At 38.6% G+C, this 23,870-nt stretch overlaps 2 protein-coding genes across 8 annotated transcripts in view; both read right to left on the bottom strand.

The window, feature by feature from the left end:
• The window catches only part of si:ch211-212o1.2 (uncharacterized protein LOC492735 homolog), a 47,460-nt gene extending 32,893 nt beyond the window's left edge, over window positions 1-14,567 (bottom strand). Inside the window, exon 1 of the mRNA XM_024281580.2 lies at window positions 13,898-14,567. Coding sequence (XP_024137348.1) covers window positions 13,898-14,057 — 160 coding nt within the window. The 5' untranslated portion in view covers window positions 14,058-14,567. The remainder of the gene's footprint in view (window positions 1-13,897) is intronic.
• A 4,614-nt stretch (window positions 14,568-19,181) lies between these two features.
• znf423 (zinc finger protein 423) overlaps window positions 19,182-23,870 on the bottom strand; it is a 178,922-nt gene continuing 174,233 nt past the window's right edge. For all 7 annotated transcript variants that reach the window (XM_024281572.2, XM_024281579.2, XM_024281574.2 and 4 more), the window contains one exon: window positions 19,182-20,024. In XM_024281572.2, coding sequence (XP_024137340.1) covers window positions 19,995-20,024 — 30 coding nt within the window. In that variant the 3' untranslated portion in view covers window positions 19,182-19,994. The remainder of the gene's footprint in view (window positions 20,025-23,870) is intronic.

The raw sequence follows: 23,870 nt of genomic DNA on the forward strand, positions 1-23,870 counted from the left end.
CTTTGATGTGAGGAAACTTCCCGTTTACTGAGAGTTTCTTCAAATTTTACTTTTTTGCAAGTTAAAATAGCCATTTTTAAAATATGTTTTGGTTAAATTATCTAAATAAAAAAAAGTACAGTAGGTTTGGTCCTGAAGCTCCAAAACATCTGCACCGACTCTGAGTTCCTCTGCTACCCCTCCCACTGTAGAGGCATTTGAAGCTGCAGTGATGTCTGAACTTGTTTGTTAAAGAGGAGCAGAAGGGACTTAGCCTGACTAACCCTCTGCCATTAGGATGATCCATGTCACGCTGTGACGTGGAGGAGAAACAGATTTCTTCACGTGAGTGCTCTCTGAAGCACAGAAGTTTACATTTAAATGTAAGTAATGACTTTTTGTGACTTTTTAAAGTTATAAAACCAACAATGTTATGTATTTTTGCAGGGCAGGAGTTCCAGATTTGATCATTTTCCCCAAATATCACATTTTTTTCCTGTTACTCAAACTGAATTTGGCTCTGAGAGGGTTAAAACAGGTCATACTTTGACCAATCAGAGACTCAGGTTTGGTAGTGATCCATGAGAGCGTCTTTTTTCTTTCACAGAAGTGTCAACTGTTTGAAAATTGATCATAAATTATAAATGAATAATTGTATGTTGTGCCCGGATGCAATTATATAAACACCAAGTCTTTCATATATCAGAATTAAGCTGTGAAAGAAAAAGGCTGGAGGCAGATTTATGAGATTTCAATAACTGTGAGTCCATGCACTAGTATCGGGTAGTAGCAGTCCTGTGTGAACCACATATGCTAATAACAGGTACTTGAACATGTGTCAAATGCCTCGTGTGTACGTAGTATCACACAAAAAATTCCCATCTCTTTGGTAAATGCTGTTGTGATAATTACGGTCATGTCGCTGCACGTGGATAAAAAGAAGAAAGTTTTGGTCAAAAGCTAAAAAGCTTCATTTAACCACTTAAGGTCTGATTTTAGACCCTTAAACTTTGTTTTCTTTTCCCTGAAAATCATCCGACTTCCTTAATTAACTTGCATTTGGCAGCGCAGAAGCTTCCTGAAAGGGGCGGATCTTTCTTAGTGACATCAGCTCGTGAGAACCTGCTCATTTTTGAGGGTTGGGAGGGGCTGGTGCTCAGAGCAAATGTGTAAATTGATCAAAATCCCATTTGGGGTTATTCATAGTGAGAAATCCACATTGTAATACACTTATAAGCTCAAACCGTTGATTTTGCATGGTATAGGTCAGAGGTGGGCAAACTATGGCTCAGGGGCCATATTCGGCCTGTTAAACTATTGAATCTGGTCTGCCAAACTGGAATAAAGGATTTTGATTACATGTATGTGTTTTTTTCCCTGTCAGGTGTCTCCCCACAGATGGCGCCCTACAAATAAATACACCTTTGATTAGATGCAGAAAGTTATTCTGCATTCATGTAGTATTAGAAGATTTGTTTTTTTCCAATGATTATCAGGTCAGACAATCATTTTTCGGATTATTCCAACACCACACGAACGCAGCAATTCCATGAATTTGAACGTTTAAATTTGGCGTTTAAATGAGAACAAAAACAGTTTTGACAAAAAAACTCTGAAACGTTCTGTTTCAAAGTCATTTTCAGTCAAGATCAAGGCATGTTTTTGTCCAGATTCTGTGATATTTCTTTCTTTCATGAGGTGAATTATCAAAAACAAGATACAGATCTGCTACTTGACTGGCCCCTCCTGACAAATTTTAGAACTTTCTGTGCCCCACGAGTAACAAAGTTTGCCCATGTTCTTGCTAAGCCTAATATTAATCCTTCTGTTAATATTTGTTCTGTATTCAACTTTTAAACTGACCAATATGATCAATAAAAGCATGAGGTCTCGCATTGAACGTTTCAAAACGCTTTCAAGTTGTAGGGGTGTGGCCTGCCACTAAACTCCCTCCTGATTGACGAGTGTCTGTCATAGAAGTGCTGACTCAGGTCGATTCGGACCAATCGCTGCTTACTGACATCGTCTGGCTCCAACATGACGACTGATCCTAAAAACATGGGGACTGAATTGACTTCATTAGATTGGCACCAGAAGTAAGTCATTTTCAGTGGGTGACGTCACACTCACTCAGTCCAGTTCTCACATACAGTCAATGGTTGGGATGGGCGTTCTGGTTTGATGTTAGGAGGAGAAACTCGACATAAACGCAGAGGAAAGCTCCGCCCATCTGTTGTTCAGACAGAACACGGACGAGAAGTCTGTCCATCCGTCTTCAGATGGGGCTGGGGAGCACAAACGGGGGGAGACGTGGGTGGTGAAAGTGGGTCACGTGCTCGGAGACGGAGAGAACGAGCGTCCCCCCCAGAGAGGAAGAAGACGCGGGAGACGAAGAGGGGGAGCGACAGCAACACCAAAGATGGGTGGGAGAGGAAGAGAGGCTGGGGGTGAGGATGAGGGGGGGAGAACTCCCTCGCTCTGGAGGAGAGGATCAGTCGCAGGCCTCCTTCCTTTCATCTGATCTCTGCGGACCTCAGAACCTGGGACACACACTCTCACGACAACAGTACACAACACAGACAAACACACACAATCCTGAAGACAAACTTAATAACTCCATTACCCAGAAGACCCACAGCAACAAAGAGGAAAGCAGCAAATGAGATTCAGCAAAGATACACACACACACACACACTCTAAAACGATGGACAGATCACATCAAGTGTGTTTCATTGTGTGCAGCTGTGTTCACTGCATCTCCAGGGCTTTCCACCATATTCATGTGCAGCCCTCATAAGGATAATCACGCACACACCTGCATGTATGTACACACACACACACACACACACACACACACATACACACACACACACACACAGAGGTTTTCCTGCTGTTGGTCAAGGTCAACAGTGAAATCCTGCCTTCAGGCTCGCCTGCAGCCACGGATTCACGCCCATATTTGTGCACGACGTCTGCATACATCGACTTCACGTGCACGCCCTCTTCCACGTTTACTGTGAACGTAAAGCCAAACATCTGATTCCTACATCCGATTTCCCGTCTGTTCCAACGTCCTACGTTTGGATTTTGTTCGTCACGTCAGGAGCAGATTCTCTTCAAAGCGGCGTATCTATGACAACTGTTAAAAAAAAATTTTGTGAAACTTTCTGCACTTTTTACGTTGATAAAATCAGTTTTGATTGGCTATGGAATCTTACAAATGTTTATTTTAGGTTAGAATCGTTTCCTCCTTCCAGCTCAAGTTTAGTTTGGTAACATTTGTGTCCACTCTGCGCGATTTCAAGAAATATTTGTGGCTTATTTGAGATTTCCTTTTTTCCCAATATGCTGGAACACAACAGAACACGCAGTACAGATGTGTTTGACCTCTGACCTCTGGAGTCAAGAGGATCTGTATGTTACTGTGTCAAATGTCTGCAGTTTTTGTAAATATTCAGTTTAATATAAAGACATTGGGAATTTGGAGCTTAAAAATTCCACAGGAACATATTAAAAACTCTTTAATTGATTGTTTGATGCACCGGCTGATATTTTTTTGATTTTCTGTCAGAAGCTGAATCTAGGCGGGTCAACAACAAGACAAGAGATTTTGATTGGCTATTGGCTGTTATGTAGCTTATTAGAGTTAACAATGTTTCACAAACAATATTAATATAAATGATGTCAATTCTCAAAAAACTCCTGTGCTGATGTGGTCAGGATGTGTGTTTAATGAGATCAGGTTGAAATGTGACCTCAGAGAGCTGCAGACGGCCAACACAAACCGACACCGAGCCCGACAGAAACCTGAGACCAAGAGGGCACAAACCGGGAGTCTTTGAGGACATCCTCTCAGCACCGCAGAGACGTCAAATTCAAATGTTTTGTCACCAGAAGGAATTGAAATGATGTGTTCTCAGGAAAACATTTCATCACTCTTAAATAATACTAAATTCAGAACATGATTATTTTTTAAATAAATTCTTTATGAAGCTCAATATAACAGAAGAAAGTTCTGATAAAAACATCTAAGGCGGAACAAAAGTTTGGTTTCCTCCAGACGCATTTATGCTACTAAAAAATAAAGTTAAGTGTCACATAAGAAAAAAAAAAACTGTTCACAACTGTTAGATCTGCAATAGATCACTATCAAGATGAACGTTTCCTTAATCACAAAAACAGAGCTAGCATCTGACTGCTAACACGTTAGCATTTGGCTAGCTGGAATTCTATCACGCTGGACTGGACTTAATTTAAGTTAAATTATAAGTAAAAAAAAAAAGAAAACAAAATGTTTTCTAAAGAAAGCACAACATTACAGAGAATCATGATTAAAAAAAAGAAAAGTACAAGCTTCCAGTGTGTATCCAGAAAGATACATGCAGCACCCAATAATAATATAATCATCCGTGTTTATCGTAGAAGTTGTTCTAAAAATAATTAGCTGTAGGCAAAATCCGCAAAGTAGTCAACTTTAATTTTTTCAATAATTTTAGGTGTTTAAAGGCTGTAACTCACTACACACTTTCTCAGGCAGACAAACATTTTCACAAAGTTCAAACTTTCACAAAAAAAACTAAAATTCCAATATTATAGAATGAAATCAAAACCACGATAGATTTATGTCAAAGTTTCTGTGTAGGAGACACGGAAGGAGGAGATTAATTGACAATGGTCTACAGCCAATCAGGACGCAGAACACAATGAGCTGTATAAAGAAACGCCAGGACCGCGAAAGGAGAACCGTGATACAGCGAGGGACCACTGTACTTTTTTTAAAACTCAGATGAGTTTTTTTCTTGAACATTATTTGAAGTTCCTCTGCAACTAAAAACACTGCATGTTTCTGGATTCTGTATTTTTTGGGGATTGCCTTAAAAAAAGACTGGGAAATTCAAGAACTTTAGTAAAATGATAATAATGACCAAAAAAAAAGATACACAAAACCGATACACAAATTTCAGAGTTCCTTATTTTTCAAAATCTGGGGAGTTAAAAAAAAGATTACATTTATCTCAAAAAGTTGAGAAGAAAAATGTAGAGAGAACGATGCACGTGGAGCTCCGGGTAACACCAACTAAATAGTGAAGAAAAAGAGAGGAAGGCAGTGGACTGTGACACTTAAGTCAGATGGGGGACAGAGGAGAGATGAAGGGATAAACAGAGTCGGAGGAAGAAATGGGAAAGCGCAGAAACAGAGGGAGAGACAGAAGACTCCAGCTGTTTGTCCGTCCTCGTTTTGCTGTAATGAGCCCGTGTTTGGCTCTACGGAGCGTTGCCAACGCCTCATCTAACTTCTCCAAACTCTAACAAGCCAAACAGCTATTTAGATTTACCTCCTGCCAGCCATGAACTGAGCCCAGACAACTAAGCACATACCAGCGTGGGGCTCCCTTAAATGGACACTCTGACATTTTGAATTTCTGCTGTTTATTTTGCTTTAAACAGACACTTGTCAGCATGTGGCGCCCATTTCTGCTTTTAAGTTTTCATAAAATGGCCCGACAGCATTGTTAGCATCACTGAGCAGATCTTCCACTCGCAGCCTGATGAGCCCTTCGGCTCCAACCAAAGGACAGCTTCGGGGTCATTTTTACCTGGAAGCATGGATCCTCACGTAAAACGAATGTTTGCATCTGGGAAAGCCGAGGAAAAAGGATGTTCAACTCTAACAGCTGCCATTTTGCTTCAGGAGAACCCTTTATTTTATTACATTTACACGAAGTGAAACTGATTTATTCCAGACAAGTTGTTGAATTGCGTATAAAACAGCAACAACAGAAGTTACCTTTTTTGTCATCGCATCTCTACAGCTCCGCCCACGCCTAAGGGGCGGAGTCAAAAGCTGAACCCACCCTTTGTGCAAAGAATTAGAAAAAAAAATACTAATAAAGTGCAGATTTGGGAATGTAAGTGCAGGTTCAAAAAAGCTCATTAGAGCGCTCAGACAGCAATTAATCAGGACCTTCAGACTCTCCTGAGTCCAGGAAAACCAACGACAATTCTGACCCACATCTGGGCGAAAGTTTGTTTGGCCTTAATGAAAGGTCTTCAGAGAACCGTGTTCTGCTCTGCAACAGCCAGTCAATAAAGCCACAAAAAACAGCCTTCCAGTCTTCACCCTGACAGAGATTACTCTTTAAAAACTGCATTAATTCAACACTTGTCACTCAGATATTTTTTATAGTTTAAAAAACTTTAAGATTAAAAGGAAAAAACTGCAACTAGAAAATATATTGATTTATTTTAGTAAGATTTATAGCCTTCTTGCTTTTTTCCAGTCTTTTCATAATTGTGATCTTTTAAATAAAAAGAAAAGACGACAGTTTTAAAGTTCTTTTTTCCTAACTGAGGGAATAAACTTTCAAAATAAAACACTTGTACTGTAGTCAATGCTGAGGAACAGAGGATGCAACTAAAAATGTTGTTGTATTATATAGCTCTAACAATTCATTTAGTATTTTTTACATTTTTTGTAAGAAATCCCTAATTTTTTTTTATAAATAAAAATATATATATAAATCCAACACATCTTAATTTGTACTTTACAATAACAAACGTGAGATTGTTCTGATGCATCAATAGACGTCTACAGCCCCTACTTTTTAAAATAATCTCTTTTGCTTTAACATTCTTGTAAAGTTATTTGTTTCAAAAATAAAACAAACATTTGAGTTTAATGAAGTGAACCTCAGCAGAATGTGGGAGGGGCAGAGTCACTGGCTGCACTATCAGCTCGTTATTGGGAAAAAAAGCAAAAAAAAAAAAAGTTTTAGTTTTCAGTCTTGCAGAGATGCTAAAATAAAACAGTTTTTGCTAAACATATTCAGTCATTTGTAACTTTTGTTAAAGAAAGAAAAAGCAGGGAGGAAAAAAAAATCGATTAAAATTAAAAATTGAAATCGGAAGAAAAAAGAAATCATACATTTTATTTTTTGTCTATATTGCCCAGTTCTAGTAGAAAATAGAAAATACAAAGCTAGCCCTGTAAGACAGTTGTTTTTTATAGGCCCACGAGCTAATCTTTTGTTTGTTGGGGTTTGATTAACTCTTTAAATACCACACATTCTTTGACATATCGTAAATTTGCTACTGTTACACCAGGGGTCTCAAACTGGCGGCTGGTGGGTCATTTGTGGCCCCCAAATCGATATGTTGCTGCCCTCGCCTTAATATGAAAGTTCAAAACGTATAGACAGACGCAGACATGAACAAAAGTTCAATAAACGTGTTCAGTAGACAAAGACAATAGACTAAAGACATAGACAGTGGACGCAAAAACATAATTTTGGCACAAATGGAACCCCGTACGGCCCAGCCTCAGCCAGACTCTGCCTCGAGTGGCCCCAAAGTTAAATGAGTTTGAGAACCCTGGTTTACACGATCACTGCGAATCAGTGGATTCTGACATGGAGAAAAGCGGCTTTTCATTTTGTCCAAACACTACGAACCTAAGAGACGAAAGTGCTGCGTAGCGGACCACAGCAACTAGATAAATGATAAATCTTTGGCAAATGGTAAAACACACATACATGCAGAGAACAGCACAGAGCAAACACAACTCATTTTATTACCGGTTCCACTGCATATAAACTTAAAAAACGCCTGATTATACTTTTTTTTGTTTGCTCCTTGTAAGCGATAAAGTTTTACACTAACCCTTTAAAAGGCTTGTGTCCCACAAATCAAATGACTTTTATTGTTCTGCATCACACCCAACAGTAATGGGTCTTTACTGCGGAACACATTTGACCTACTTCCCAGAACGGGCCTGGACATCATGATAACGCGTTCATCGATGGAAGGATTTAATGGCAGTTGGACCGCTTTGACCCAGAACTACACCTCCCTCCAGAGGTATGTTTTGGACTTTAGTCCTTTATCACCTGAGGCGTTGTTTGTGACGCTTAAACACATAATCTTTAACATGATGTCACTTTTGAACCGTCAACACGATCAACGTAATTCTGACTGATTTTGAAGGAGAAAAGCGCCGCTTTTCTCCTTCAAAATCAGTCAGAATTACGTTGATCGTGTTAACTAGTGTTGAGTGATATGACAATACATATCGTGTGTAGAAAAGTGTCTATCGTGCCATTTCTCTTCTATCGTTTATATTGTTTCTAAGCTAATTTGATCAATGATTACGCCAAATATATTATTAAATAGGCTGAGACAATTTCATAGGCGTTTCCACGTTAGTGTGTACACACAAACGGTATATAAGTGACAATAAAGACAAATTAAAACAAGATTATTCGCAAAGAAACTCCGTCTTGTGGTTTTGTGACGTGAAGCTGCTCTAGGTTCTTTGATTCTCACTCATGCCGGTTTTACGACACGTTTTACGTTACTTAACGCGAATGCAGAACCATGGACGCAGAACAGGTTGAAGTTGTTTCCCTGGAGTAGATACACCGATGCAGGCAGACCAAGAAGAAGCAGGTTGTGTCCGATTCCCCCCCCCCAATGACTATATAGTGTGTTCGCCATTTTCTAGTGATGTCCGAATCTACCAATTCCAAATAGACTTCACTCAACCAGAAGTCTTTGTGAAAAACTAGCGTGCATCGATGGTCACTAGATTACAAGATATAGACCACAATGCATTGCGCTCAAACAATGTTGAACAAAAGAATGCAATGCAATATTTGAATAAACCATCCACATTTTTCCCATCAGAACACAGTGAAGTCATAAATAAACGCCATGAAATGTTCGTATTTGTTCAATATTCACTTTGTGAAATCGATAAAGTCAAATCCGGTTTTTAGAAAAACGAAAGAAGAAGTAGTGAGCATTGTGTCTGAATTACCTTTAAAATCCAGCGCACTATATAGTCCCGCACTACATAGTTTTTTAATAGTTAGGTGGAAATTCGGACACAACCGCACTTTCAGCAACAGAGGGGTACGTCTGTGATCTGGCTGTATTCAATACGTCTGGCGGTGAGCAGAAGACAGCAATACGTAAATTATGCTAGGAGGCTATGACCGCGCCAATGCTAACTCAACAAACCTTCTATTACTCAAGGAAAGTCCGCGAAAATGAACATATAAGATTACAAACAATAAGAGATAATCCAAGCTGTGGAGTAGGACTGTAACAACTATTCGAGTACTCAGACTCTCGCGATCTGCTCCCGAAAAATTTGAGTATGAAAATTCGCGACGTCCAAGATCGCTGATTCACGGTCTTTAGAAATATACTGTAGTAGAGTGTAGTAAAACGATTAATTGCTCTGAAATACAGAATATAAACTAAAATGAGCCGATTGTGCCCTGCTACTGTTACCGGAAGTAAAAAAAAAAATCTTCAAAATAAAGTGTCAATGAAGCTTCCTGTTTTCAAAGTAAAACTAGCGAGTTCTTTTTTTCCATTCAAAAAACAAGACTCTGCTTACTGACATAACCTCTGAGAAAAAAAAATAGCTTTACATCAAAGCTTTAGCTCCAGTGTTTATATTGTTTTGGTAACTCTTCAACAGTTAACGTAATTCCAGCGGAATTTTGTGAAAAAATTTGTTTTTCTACTTGCAAACTTAAAATTGTTGTTCACTTTAAAGAAATGTTTTAAAAAGATGCTTGTGACTATTCAATTATCTGTAACTTAAAATAGTCAGAAAAGTAAGCTACTATATTTTTTAGAGAATAACTGAAAACATACTTTACTGTGATTTACATCATTATCGTGATATAAAATAATTTATATCGTGATATACAATTTTTTTTCCATATCCCCCATCATTTGTGTTAATGGTTCAGAAGTTAGAGTAAATTAAAGAACATAAACACTGGAGCTCAGGTGTTAAAGCGTTATGGCTCTAAATCTATTCCAAATTTCACCAAATCTTAAAAAATGACTTATTGCAGCTTCACATAAAACGTCTCGTGATTTCAGGTTCGTGAACCGCACGTAAACTTTACTGCTCAGTATCAATGTGTAACAACCACCATCAGAATGCAGGCCACAGGCCTCATTCTGCCACAGGCCTCGTTCTGCCACACGCCTCGTTCTGCCCAAAGTCGCCGCGCTCTAAGCTCCCTGTCCACTCAGTGAGAGCGGATCAAGACCCAGGACCCCAAATGCATCTGTGATCCTCTTAACCGTCAGTCGGAGCTGCTACAACCAACACGCCAACACCAATTCTCCATCTTTTTGGATCTCCACTGAAGGCTTACGTTTGCCCATCATCATTTATGAACCGTTTTGTTCTGATTCGCAACAAAATCTTTCTTCTCTTCCTTGAAACTAAAGAGTCAGCATCACTTCCACCTGTCAGAGAAAAGTTGACAGCAGGTCTGCAGAGTTTCAGTCCTGGCAGCTGAGCCTGAAGCTTCAACTGCTGCTCCAGTCAGCTGATTCTGGCTGCCAGAACTCATCCTTTACATTTAGATATTTATGACCTGGACCGGTTCCTGAAGCAGTTAAGAGGAACCATCACAGGAGCTCAGAGAAAGTTAGTCCAGAGTCCAAAGCTGCACTCTCTTTGATTGGTCTGACTTAACAAAAACAAGTATGTCAAGTCTCTATAACACTTATATTGTTATGGCAGCGATCCCAAGCCTTGAGCTGTGGACTTGAACAAGTCAGTGGGACAGTTGGAAAACGGTAGGGGAAGAAAACAAGATTGACATTTTTCTATTTTATTTATAATCTGATTCTGAAGTAGGAGTCATTTTGGAAAACGACTGGATTCTTTCCACAACATCAGACTCATTCTTGACGCATGTCAACTCGCTTGAACACAAGTTAAAAATCCATACTTTCTTAAACCACCTGCGCCAAGTGCTAAACTGAAACCATCAAAAAAACAAGTGTATTTGGAAAGTTTTTTATTTAGAAAACACCAGTTTTTGTGACCCTTTTTTGTATTTATCCGTCGCAGCTCAAAAGTCAAACGAGGCTGAAGTTGGCGTCTGATTTTTTTAGCTTTGACAGTTATGGGTTAAAGGAAAATGTGTATCACTTTTTATTGGTTCCTATACAAAATCTAGCGTACAAATAAAGTTTAAAGGAGCTCCATATATTTTAAAAAGGTTAAAGATTAACTTTACCCTCAAAAGTTAAGGGAAACTGGAGGCTAAATTAAAAAAAAAAAACAAAAACAGACCAGTCCGGGAAAATATTGTCTAAAATTAAACTAGTCTATGGCCTTAAAAAGATTGGGAACCACTTTTTACTGGTGTTCCACAGGGTTCTGGATCCCCCTTCTTTCCTCTCCGATGATGCTCAGCTTTACTGCCCTTCATCCTATCACTCAGAGAGGATTCTACACAAGCTGCAGCTTCAGCTGACGGAGGATGACGAGGGACGCGGGCAGCCATCTCTCTAATGTAATTGCCCTGAATAATAATGTGCGTCCAATTCCGCTAATGGAGACGGAGCGCTTTCCTCACCGAATCTAAATATAGGCCTCAGTGAAGCAAACAGCTGCTCTCTGACAGAGGAGAGATAAAAATAATGTTTGAAACTCTTAAGTAAAAGGCTGAGAGAGTCAACAAGTAGCCGTCATAAGCAGAGGCAATTAGAGCGCTCAGTGGATTGAGACGCGGGGCAGATGGTCGGGCAGAAACGCGCCACGAGCCAGCTTGACGCACAACTGGCAGCACAGGTTTCCTCCGTGAAGATCTGAGGCTCAGTGTGCCGTCCATCGAGCCGGCATCAAACCTTTCAGAGCTAAAATGACTCAATTTACTGAAGCTAAAAGAGCAACTTTGCCTTCAGAGTTCAGGAGAGGCGGCAAAGATCCAGAAAATTGCACCAAAAACCCTGATGACCTCAAGAAAGGATGGAGGACGTTTCCACTCTTACTAGAAAATGATGGTGATGAAGGTGATGTTTTTGTATAAACAATCAGAGAAGAGGTTTGCAGACTTTAACAAGGTCTAGCATCTGTCATCTTCTCATGACACGAGCAGACGTCACCTGTCTTCACCCGCAGCATCAGCTGCTACAAACAAACCAATTTATTTGGATTCAGGAAAAAAAGCTGCTCCATGAGAAAATACAATGAGAAATATGGAGAAGCTTCACGTTTAAACTACCATTTATAAAAAAAAATAAAAAAATTTAAATGAAATATACAACAAATTGCTATTAAAAAGGAAAAACTGTATTTAAATTGAATCAACACATTAGAAAACCAAACTAATTTAACTTTAAAAACTTTCCTAAAAAATAATAAGATCAAAGTAAGACATCTGGAGATGGATATAGCATGCTAACACTAATTAGATTAGCAAAAGCAGCTAAAATTAGCTTTTACTTTAACACAGCTACTCTTCTACATCATGAGTAAATCAGAGTGCTTCTGATCTCAGATTAAACTGCTTCATCAGTTCCAGCTAAAACAAAACAACATATACTGCCATCTGGTGTTTGGACGTGTTATTACAGTGCTACTAAGGTATTAAACTCCAAACAATAATATTTTCTGACAAAAAGTCGCTCCATAGCATTAATTATGGATAGTAAAAAAGAAAAAAAAAATCCTGTATAAGTCGCACTTTGGGGAGAAAATTATTTAACAAAATACAAAAACAAGAACAGATAGCCTATTTCATCATAAACATGCTAAATCCATTGGATTCTTTATCTTTTGGAACAATTCTGCCAAGCCAGCTGTAAACTGAGCGCCGATTCTTCTTCTGGTTTGATGTCAGCAGCAAATACTGACACACACCCTCTATAGTGGTTGTTGCTATCTATTTTTCCCACATGCTCCAGAGTTTAAGTTGCACCCCCACTAAAACTATCAAAAAATGTGACTTATACTCCAAAAATACAGTAACTCAGCCAAAGGTTACAGCTAAAGACTTGTGGTGTAATGTCGGAAAACTCCTATGTAAACAAGGACAACCTCGGAGGTGAAGAAACAAACCTTCATCTCTATAGTCAATCGAAAACTGATAAGGTTTTGTCAGAAAGTTATGGAGAAAAAAAAGCAACAAATTTTATGGGTGTCAAATAATCAATTACAGACAAATTAGTGTGTTTTTTTTTGTTTGTTTGTTTGTTTTTGTTTTTAAATCACATTGATCTAATTTTAAATCTATAACCATTCTAGTGTTCACAAATAAAAAATAAATGTACAGAACGTGTGCCCAGCCGTCACTGATGTGATGTCATCAATGTGTCACTTTGTGTATCATAACTAAATTAATCCAAAATAACGAAGCTCAACAAAGTGTTTGTCATCAAGTTAACTAGTTAACTGGGCCGATTGCTTCAGATAATTTATGGTATTGGATTGCTCTGAAGGGTTCCTACTGTTTTTGGATTTGTTAAATTAGAGAACTCTGGAAATTATGTTTTGTTTCTGGGGTGTTTTATTTTTCTTAATTGTTAGATTAAAAAAACTCATGCTGGTATAAAAGTAAAGGATGGAAGTCTGTTATCATGAAAAAATTTCTTAAAGTCACTTTTTATAATTGTATTTTGATATTTTACTGTGCAACATTGTCACAAGAATTTAAATGAAAATAAATCAAAATGAGGTTTATTAACAGTAGAATAATTAGAGGTCATAATAACGAATGAATCACTCAAAAAAACGAATTGCACTAGAGTACTAACGAATGTCAAACTTGGCGAAACAACCAACCTGCGGGGTGGTGGAGCTGATCTGAAGATTACAGAATCATCTGCAAACATGCAAACCTCATGTAAAAAGACCAAGATACGTCTGAGAAGATCCGCTCTCTGCAGAGTCTGGAGCATTTCCACCACTAAGACGGGACAGAGTTCTGACTGGGGTCACCTGGCCTAGTTTAGGGGGAAAGTTCATCCAGTCTGCGGAGGGACATCATCAGAGGAGGGTCGTGACAGCTCCACGTCCGTCTCCCCATCATGCTAACCTCATCCAGGCCCGGGCCTCACGGGACACCAACAAACGGCAAACCCGCAGCGGTCTCACCTGGCGAGTACAGCCGGGCCAGCTGCCGAGCCCCGGCGTGCTGCGGCCCCCAGCGGGGCAGCGTGCTGCGCGCAGCCGCTCCGTGCTCGTTTCCGTTCGGATCCTCCTCCGCCATGGACCGGTGCCTGATGTCGGTCTCGGAGAGAAGCGACGCCGCCATGTCTGCTGCCCGCCGCCGCGTCTGCCTTCAGCTGCAGGACAGGAACCGCGGCGCTGCGCCGGCGTCGCTCCGTCTGTCGGTCGGTGCTGCTCTGTGCCCCGGTGTCTCCGGCGGTGGCTGCTCGCTGGGGGGTGGGGGCTGCAGCAGCTGCTGCTCGGTGGGTTGGACCGGAGGAGCTTCGTTCCACCCGGAAATGCACGGAGCGAGCGGTGCCGACATCAGAACCGCCACCTGCCGCCCTCCGTCTGAAGAGGGGGGGTCCAGCGTCCCGCCCCGGTTCTGAAGAACGTTTGCTTTCGCCTTCACTTTATTAACGGAGTTCAGGTGAAGCGTGTCCACTTCAGGGACCGTCGGATTTCACGCTTCCCGCCAAAAGTTTAAATTAATTTCTAAATATTATTGGAAAAAAATAATGTTTAGATTATTAATGACTTAAATGGAACATGCCAAGAAGCTGTCAAGGAGCAGGGGCGGATTTGGGGCTTATTCAGTGGGGGGGCCAAGGCCCAGAAGAACCTGGATGAGCTGCGTTTCCATCGACTATAAAATTGCGCAATTTGTAAAAACTAGCATTTATGAAAAATAAAAACGTTTTTGCAGATTTGAGGAGGTGGTTTTTCGGGCATATCAAAATGAACATTTTTTTTATTATTATTATTTTTTTTACAAAACTCAAATGGAAACCCCTTTTTCAGATTAAATGAGTCAAGGAACCAACAGTGAGGCGCCACAGCATCGCAGCTCATCAAAAGTTGAGCCTGTCACCTGTAGTTGTTAGATCCACAGCTCCTCTGTAAAATCACCAACCATGATTTCCCAAAATCACTTCATCCGTATCCGCTCCCCTGTAGCTTGGTGTTCCATAGCTGGAATAAGACGCCAACGTCTCCTTTGATGAATAATGAGTGCTAGTGCCGTGTATCTGCAGTGAGACAAAGCATTGTTCACATGAGTTGGCTTGTGTTTAATTCAGCTAATTATGATTTAATAGAAACCAAGTTACTGCAAAATTGCTTTTTTTTTTTTTTTTTTTTTTTTACATTTTAAGAATTTTGATAAAGCGTAATGGAAACAGCTCGTCAATCCATGAACTAGGTAACATAAAGGGTGTCACTATTCATGTCATTCGCGCATATTGACTTCTCAATTGAGGAACTTGGTTTCCACGTTTAAATTTACGGTGTTAAATTATGCATCATGGTGCATTCTGGGATAAGTTTGGTTTTGATTTAGAACGAGGTAAAATGAACTCAGCAGACATTTGTGAGCAGACGGCAGCTTTCTCGTGACTTTGGATCGATTTCACAGCTTCGTAAAAGGTACAAAATAAATTAGGTCCCTAAAACCACTCCCTAAACATACGTCACATCGTGACAAATGATATTAATGAGTGCGGTAAGGAGCACGCACAGACTCAAGAATTCAATACGGAACAAAGAAACTCCAGGATGAACTAAATTAATGGTATTGAGCAACACCTTTGGACAGTGATTGTTGGTATCTTTAAATGGGTCTGTTGCTGTTTTCTTTGTCATTGTTGATGGTTCTGAGGCAGGTTTCTTTTTACTCCAAGTTTCTTTTTAATGAATAGATACAAATAAACATACTTGGAGATGTTGTAGATTTTATGTTTATTCTGGTGCAGAATTTGATGGCAAAGTTGGATTTTCATTGCTTGATTTTTAATACATTTTTATAATTATTTTGTTCATTTCAAGTTATTTCGTCAATATCTTTTCATACACTCAGGGGTACCAACAATTTTGGTTGTGTGGAAAACTCCCAGAAATTCTCTTCATCTGCAGATCAGTTCCCATCCTGACAGACAGTTCAGTTAAACTCAAAAAGAAACACAAATGTTGGTCATTTCCACACAAATCCAGCAAAGTGTCATAACTTTTCAGTGATTAAATGTAAGTTTATATTAAGTTGATGGACATCTTTCAGAGCAAACATGATTTCTTCTGGTGAGTAAGACAATTGCGGACACATTTAAAGGTTTCAAGTCTGATTTGATCTCTTTAACAAGTTACCAGCCACACCACCAGAAGAAACTAACATCTGAAAACAGAAAAACTCTGTAAGCTGATGAGTCTTTTCTCAAAGCTTCCTTCCCGTTACAGCTCTCCCTCCATCTGTACCACATTGTCTCGTCTGCTGCACGAGTTGCATGAAGTTGCACCAACATTCAATTCAGCAAAACATTTGAGATATTTCTGACACAAGAATGTTAGAGCAGTCTGAAAAAAACAGTGCTGTCACAAAGTTTAAAATATGGACCTGATGTAGAAAAGAATAAAGAGTTAAGTCGAAGTGTCGCTCAGGTGAAATGAGAAAGAAAAAAGGTGAAACAGACAAACTGGATTCTCCATCAGCTTTTTTGGTGCTGAAACATGTTTGATTTTTGCATATCCAATCCTTGAATCTGTAGGGTTCATTTTGAAATTACAGTTTTTGTCAAACATTCCCTTATAAATAATAAATTATAAATAGTTTCTGGTGCACATGGAAAACCAGTACTATTTTTTTTACTTCTGTGTCTCTTTAGGTGGGACTGTATATGTCAACTTTGAAGTTTTGGATAAACAGCGTAAATGGAGTACAGTACAACTTCTGCAGTGTCATGTTATGGTTGACACCCAGAAATGAAAATATATGAGGCATGTTGGATTTGCTGCACTGGAAAATATGTCTTTCTCTAAACAAGTAAAATAATATAGACTAAAAGATGTTTTTCCTTGATAAAATAATAAAAAAAATATTTGTCAATGGAACTACAATAGTAGAATTCGTCTTGATAAGTTTTCTTAAAACACATAGTGTTCTCCCCTTTTGAGACAAAAAATTAAGAGTTAAAATTTGCTTTAAACTTGACTCACAAATTAACTGAAGTGCCATTCTTAACCCATACAGTTCACTGTGATGTTGGTTCACCTTTTGTATATATTCCAGCTTCAACTCTTCTGAGAAGGCTGTCCAGAAGGTTGAAGAGTGTGTTTGTAGGAATTTTGGACCATTCTTCCAAAAGCACATTGTTCAGGTCACACTGATGACCTGGCTCTCAGTCTCCACTCTAATTCATCCCAAAGGTGAACACCTTGGGGTTCAGGTCAGGACTCTGTGCAGGTCAGTCCAGTTCCTCCACACCAGACTCTGTCCTCCATGTCTTTATGGACCTTGCTTTGTGTTCTGGTTCACAGTCATGAATGGACTGCTCCAAACTGTTCCTACAAGGTTGTGAACATGGAATTGTCCAAAAAGTTTTGGTATCCTGAAACATTCAAAGTTCATTTCACTGGACCAAACTCTTGAAAAACAAGCCCACACCATCATTCCTCCTCCACCAAATTTCACACTCAGCACAATGCAGTCTGTTGGCAACCTCCAAACTCAGACTGGCCCATCACATTACCAGAGAAGGCGTCTCCACTGCTCTAGAGTCCAGTGGCGGCGTGCTTTACATCACTGCATCTTTCCATTGCACTTGGTGATGTGTGGTTTCTCGGCCATGGAAACCCATTCCATGAAGCTCTCTGTGTACTGTACTTGGGCTAATCTGAAGGTCACATGAAGGTTGGAGCTCTGTAGAAATTGACTGCAGAAAGTCAGAGACCTCTTTGCACTCTTCGCTTCAGCATCCGCTGACCCCTCTCTTGTCAGTTTACGTGCCCGACCACTTGGTAACTGAGTTGCTGTTGTTCCCAAACTCTTCAGTTTTGTTCTAATAGAGCTGACAGTTGACTGTGGAATATTTAGGACATTTCTCGACTGGATTTGAGACATCCCATGACACATCTGAGGTCAGGACAAGTGATTAAGACAGCTGATTCTGATAATTTAGATGGGTGAGCCAATACTTTTGGTATTATAGCGTATGTCCCAAAATTACTATGAATTATTAAAAAAAAGTATATTTATTATGGCTGGGTATCACCAATAATTTCCAGAATCAATTTGATCTGATTCAATTTTTTTTATTATTCTTTTGATCCACTCATTTCAATTTAATTAAATAAAATTCTTAGTTTACACGTTTTACAAATTTAGACACATTTGTTTAGAAATACATTAATAATCTATATACGTTTTGAAGATTTTCATATTAATCTGATACAGTTCACATACTGTAAATGTATCAGTGAAATAATAATGAGAATGTTAATAGTATAAAGTCTTACATGGATTCTCAAACAGAGAAGCTCCAACAATTGTTCTGCTTCTCCTGGAGGACGTTTCAGTTTGGCCACTAGGTGGCGATCGTGCCATAGAAGTACACCTTATTCTAAAAAAACAAGAAGTATGCGCAAAAAATGTTGCTTTAGACCACAAAATGTTACTTTACAGAATATTTATGAAATAGTTTGTAAAATTAATGGCTGTGAGTTTATAAAGATGTTCATTTAGTCAGTACTGTATGTTTAGGTTAACTGAGCGTTAGCATTAGCCATCCTATGACAAATTCCATTATAAATTAGCATCAAGCTAGCGACCTTTAGCATTATAAGGTGGATTGATCTCTATTTTTATGGGTCGATTATTGACCTATTAAGCTTAGATCTATTTTATCAACTCAGCCCTAATATTTATTAATTTATACCCAGATACATCACATTTTGAATGCTACAGCCCAACTATACTTATTTCTAGATATTAATCATCTTAAAGTAAGACTAGAATTTCACATTTTAAGATAAATTCATCTAATTTTATGAATAAAATAAAATGTTAGTTTTACTAAAACACAACCATAAGTAAGATTTCTGCTTTAAAAGAGTTTTTAAAGTAAAAACAAGTGTTTAATTACAGATGTGACTTAAAATAACATGTTTTTTGGATCAAATTACTCAAGATAAAGTGTTTGGTCTTAGTAAAAAGTTAGTAAGAAGTTAGTTTTGAGGTATATCAAGAGTAAAAGTTTAATTCAACTAGAAATGAGACAAAAATCCTCTGTGAGATTTAGAGTTTTTGCTGATGACAGAAGCTGTGAAGCTGCACTGTTTCCAGCTTCATTCTTCAGGGTGCATCTGTTCTCCTTCTGAACAGAGAATCTTTGCTTCTGATCCAAAAAAAAAGTCACCACCTGCACGCTTCCTCAGAAAAAACACACAGGCGTCACACAGGAGATGTTCTCGGCATTTTCTTTATTTCTTTTCTCTTTTTTGTCTGTACTAGATTATTGCAATCTGGTTAATTCACATTGAAAAAGCAGTCATTGACCAGATGCACCCAAATCCATGATATTCATTTTTACAATAACCCTTAAAGGCCTCATGAGAAAAAAGGAAACATCTGTACGGTTTTTCTGCACTTTATTTTTTTTCTTTCGTAGTAATTACAAAAAGGAAAAATACATATAACAATCATAAAAAGGGTAGTTTGGGTGGGTGGTTGGTTGGTATGTGGGGGCTTTCAGAATTATTACGACTGGCAAACAATCACAACACAGCACGAGTACCTACTTACTGCAAGAAAGGAAAAAAATGAAAGAAAATAAGCGCGTATGGAACAAAGAGAAAGAAAAAATGGCAGCTATGAATACAAGAAGCAACTGAGAGGACGCCGAACTTCAGAACAACGATTTCAAAAAAAGAAAAAAAAATCCCTATTTGTTAAAAAATAAAATACATGACCTGGGGAGTGACTGCTGGGAGGAGGGGCGGTTTGGAAGGGACAATAAAAAATACTGCACGTACAATGCCTTCCTGTGTTTGCTTCATCTGCAGCTTTCCTCACCCTCTTTCTTTATTTAATAGCATTTCCCATTAATATTCGTTTCCCCCGCTGTTCCTAATAGCCGCGCCCAGCGGCGCGATCGTTACACTTTTACATGTGAGTAGCAAATGACACTTTGATTGGCTGTGATGTGGGGATGGGGGTCCCCTGCCGGCTCCGGGTCGGGGGCGCGGCTGAGCTGAGAGATCCTGCCGGGCCTCGGTCTCACTGCGCGTGCTGACTCAGTGTGTGGTTCTGCAGGGAGAGAAGGAGGCAGAAGGAGTGAGAACACATGATGAGAGAAATAATGGGCTGCAAGAACGTACTGCTTTCCACATGCCCCCCACCACCACCAAACCGCCCCACAGCAGAGGAGAGAAACAGCTGCCTCCCACGGCAAAGACAGCCAGACCTCCAGGCTCCAGCAGAAGACGAGGATGCAGAGACGTACTTCTGCTTTTAACATCTTTTTTTACAAAAGTTTTCAGTGACAAACATGTTACAAAATCTTTAAAGACCCATTCTGATGAAATGATGTTCTTAGTATGTTATTGTGGCTATTTTCTGATGATAAAGGGCATCATTCAAGAAAAATTAAGCCAAAAATTGCATTTCTGAGTATTTTTCATTTAACAACCAAATGGTGGGACACATTTGGAAAACAGGTTTTTAAAAATATCGATTGTGTGTATTTATCCTCAAGTTACGGAGGCCCTAAAGGGACATTGAAAGCAAAAAAAATTAAAAGGAAAAGAAAAATGTTTTTCCCAAAAAATTAAGTAAAAATATATATTTTTTTCTGGTTACTAACTGGTGCGCACCAGATAGAAACTAGAAAAAAATGTTTTTACTTCAATTTTTATAAAAAAAAAAAAAAATAAAAACTTTTTTTAAAATCTACTATCTGGTCTGCACCAGTTACAAACCAGAACATTTTTATCTCTAAAAGTTGAAGTTATATAAAAAAAATGTCTACATGGTAACAGTTGTGCACCCATTGACTGTATAAGTAGATCTGATCAGACTGTCTGTGTGCACCAGATAGTAACTTTTACTATGCATTTTTAGAAAAAATAAATAAATAAAATTTACTTTAATTTTTTCTTTTTTTAAAACTTTGATGTCTCTTTAGGGGAATAAGCAGCAGAAAAACACAACCTTTTTGATAATTTTTTTTTCTTTTTTGGGTAGTTAAAGGGTTAAGTAGTTGTGAATCAGGAGCAGTGTCAATGTAGAAAATATACTTGGTGGGGGACGATCTTCCTGCTCTGCTCCATTCTGAGACATCCACTTTCAAACAAATAGATCCATGTACGTCTTTGTTTTCCTCAAAACTAAACGGCTGGATTGCTCCGATATTACTCGCCATTTTTGTTGCACCGCTAATGTTAGGTTAGTGATGCGAGGGGCTGTACTACACTGCTGCCACCCTGTTTTCTTTTTTTAATTTTGGCTAAAAACATCAAAATCATAAATAAAAAGCTTTAAAAACAGATCAAAATGATCAGAGTGGCTCTTTAAATCTTCTCCAGGTACCTGTAGAGGTGAACCCAGAATCCTCATGTAATCGAATATCAAGTCTGTAAAAGTCACACGTCTGACGACATTTCACCTCTAAGGAGCCGAGCTAATATTTGACACATGTAGTCACAGGGAAGTCAAGCAGAATTAACTACTGTGGTAAAATAACGGCCACGGTACAGGTAGAGCGGTCGACGTCTGATTGGAAGGTTCGATTCCTACCCTGCCCAGCTATGTGTCAGAGTGTCCTTGGGGATGATGCTGCTCCCCCCCTTTGGCTCTGGTGGTTATGGGTTGGTGTTCAGCAGCGGAGCTAACATCCGTGTGTGACTGTAAAACGCTTTGGACCCTCAAAGAAGGTAGTAAAGTGCTATATAAGTACACTCCATTTATCATTTACCATATAACCCGAAATGTGATGTCCATGCATGTGGAGGCCAGGTCTCCAGTTAAACTAAAGTTTTGTATATTTCCCTTTCCATACACGGTCACCAATCCAGACATAAAATATTCAATTAGTTTTTATTTAAAGCTATAAATGAAAATGCCTTTAAAAGATTTTTTTTTTCTTACTGGTACTTTTTTTATTTTGGATTTAGAAATCATTTGAAACAAGACAAAGAACAGAAATAAATATCTATATATAAATGCATCCAACTGAGGACATTTAGTCATTAAATTGATTGGAAATACATCCACATACACTCGTAAATAATTAAATTATGACTCTTAAGCATAAATAGAGACATTAAGTCTTTTGCATTTAGTACGACACAATGAAACTATTAAGTTTGTCAATAGGAGATAATCACATAATCCCAACTCTATTTCTAAGCAACAAAGAGAAAATGTCTAAAAGACAAAACAATTTCAATCATTCAAACCCGCCATCTTGGGTCTTTTAGACCATTTAGTTCTTAGTGGTTAAATAAAAGTGTCATATTAGTTTATTCAGGTTTTGTTTGAAGTACTTTGGGGGAAAAATTGTTTTTAATGAACACAAAATAGCAAAATGTCTATGTTTAGAAGTTTCAATCCTTTAACTCAGGGCTCCCCAAACTACAGCCCACGGGCCGCATCAGGCCCTCCGCCACATTTGGCCCGACCCCCCACTGTTTTGCCTAAATAAAAATTTGTTCCAGTTTCTTAGGGAAAATTTACATTTAGCTACTATTTCAGCTACATGCTAACTGTTTTTTACTATTTTTTGATTGTAGTTTTTTTAGGCTAATTTGGAGTTTAGCTAATATTTTAGCATTGTGCTAGCTCTTTTAGCTAAATTAGACATTTTTCCAGTTTTTTTAGGATAATTTGGCATTTAGCTAATATTTCAGATACATGCTAGCTGTTTTGGCTAATTTAGTTGTTGTAATTTATTTAGGCCATATTGGAGATTAGCTAATATTTTAGCCTTATGCTACATGTTTTATCTAAATTATACATTTTAGCAGTTTTTTAGGCTAATTTGGCATTTGGCTAATATTTCAGCTACATGCTAGTTGTTTTGGCCAATTCTGTATTTTTTAGTTTTTCAGGCTGATTTGGAGTTTAGCAAATATTTTAGCGTTGTGCTAGCTCTTTTAGCTAAATTAGAAATGTTTCCAGTTTTTTAGGCTAAATTGGCATTTAGCTAATATTTCAGCTACATGCTAGCTGTTTTGGCTAATTTTGTATTTTTTAGTTTTTCAGGCTAATTTGGAGTTTAGCTAATATTTTAGACTTATGCTAGCTGTTTTAGCTAAATTAGACATTTTTCAAGTTTTTTAGGCTAATTTTGAATTTTTTGAGTTTCTCACTTTGCTATTATTTTAGCTAGCTGTCAGCTTCAGTGTTTTTAGCTATCAATTTAAGCATCTTCAACTATAAAACTATCGCAGGTAATGCATATATCTAGTTTTTAAAATGTTTTAGTATTATTTTTTTCTGTGAATTTTACAGAATTTAATTATTTAAACTTTGGCTATGTGTGGTTTTCCGGAAAACCGTAAATCTTTACGTTTAGGCTGTGATTGCTACACTTTTTCTGTTAGCCTACAAACCGACCCCGGCCCCCTATCAGAGAAGGAAACAGTTATGTTATGTTACTCAGTACACTATTCACTGTGACTTAAAGAGTGGAGTTTTGATCAGATTACTCCTTTGCTCAGATTTAAAGTATTTTAGTTTTCTTAAAGAAAAAAAAAACCCTCTACATCTGCATTCAAGTCCAGAAAATTTGATCTGAAATCATTTAACAGAAACCCTCTCTGCAGGTATCTGCACACATCAGATCAGTGCATAAAAACGAGTTGATAAAATGCTTAGAAAAGCTGTGTTAAGTGGAATTTACCGCAGCAACAACTGATGCACAGAAACGCACAAAAGCCGAGCTGCACACTCGCACGGGCACAGCGTGTCCTCTGAGGATGCTCCGTATCAGCCGCAGACCTGAACTCGTCGTAATCTGGATTTGCTGGTTTGGAATTTAGCTAGCATTACAACGAAAGCTGCTGCTGAGTGGGGTGCGTGTGCACATGCACGCACGTACGTGCACGTGTGTTTGTCTTTAGAGGATGGAGAGATGATTGGAGTGATTTCTTT

This window comes from Oryzias melastigma, linkage group LG6 (genome assembly GCF_002922805.2).
Source record: "Oryzias melastigma strain HK-1 linkage group LG6, ASM292280v2, whole genome shotgun sequence".
In the NCBI taxonomy this organism is placed as follows: domain Eukaryota; kingdom Metazoa; phylum Chordata; class Actinopteri; order Beloniformes; family Adrianichthyidae; genus Oryzias; species Oryzias melastigma.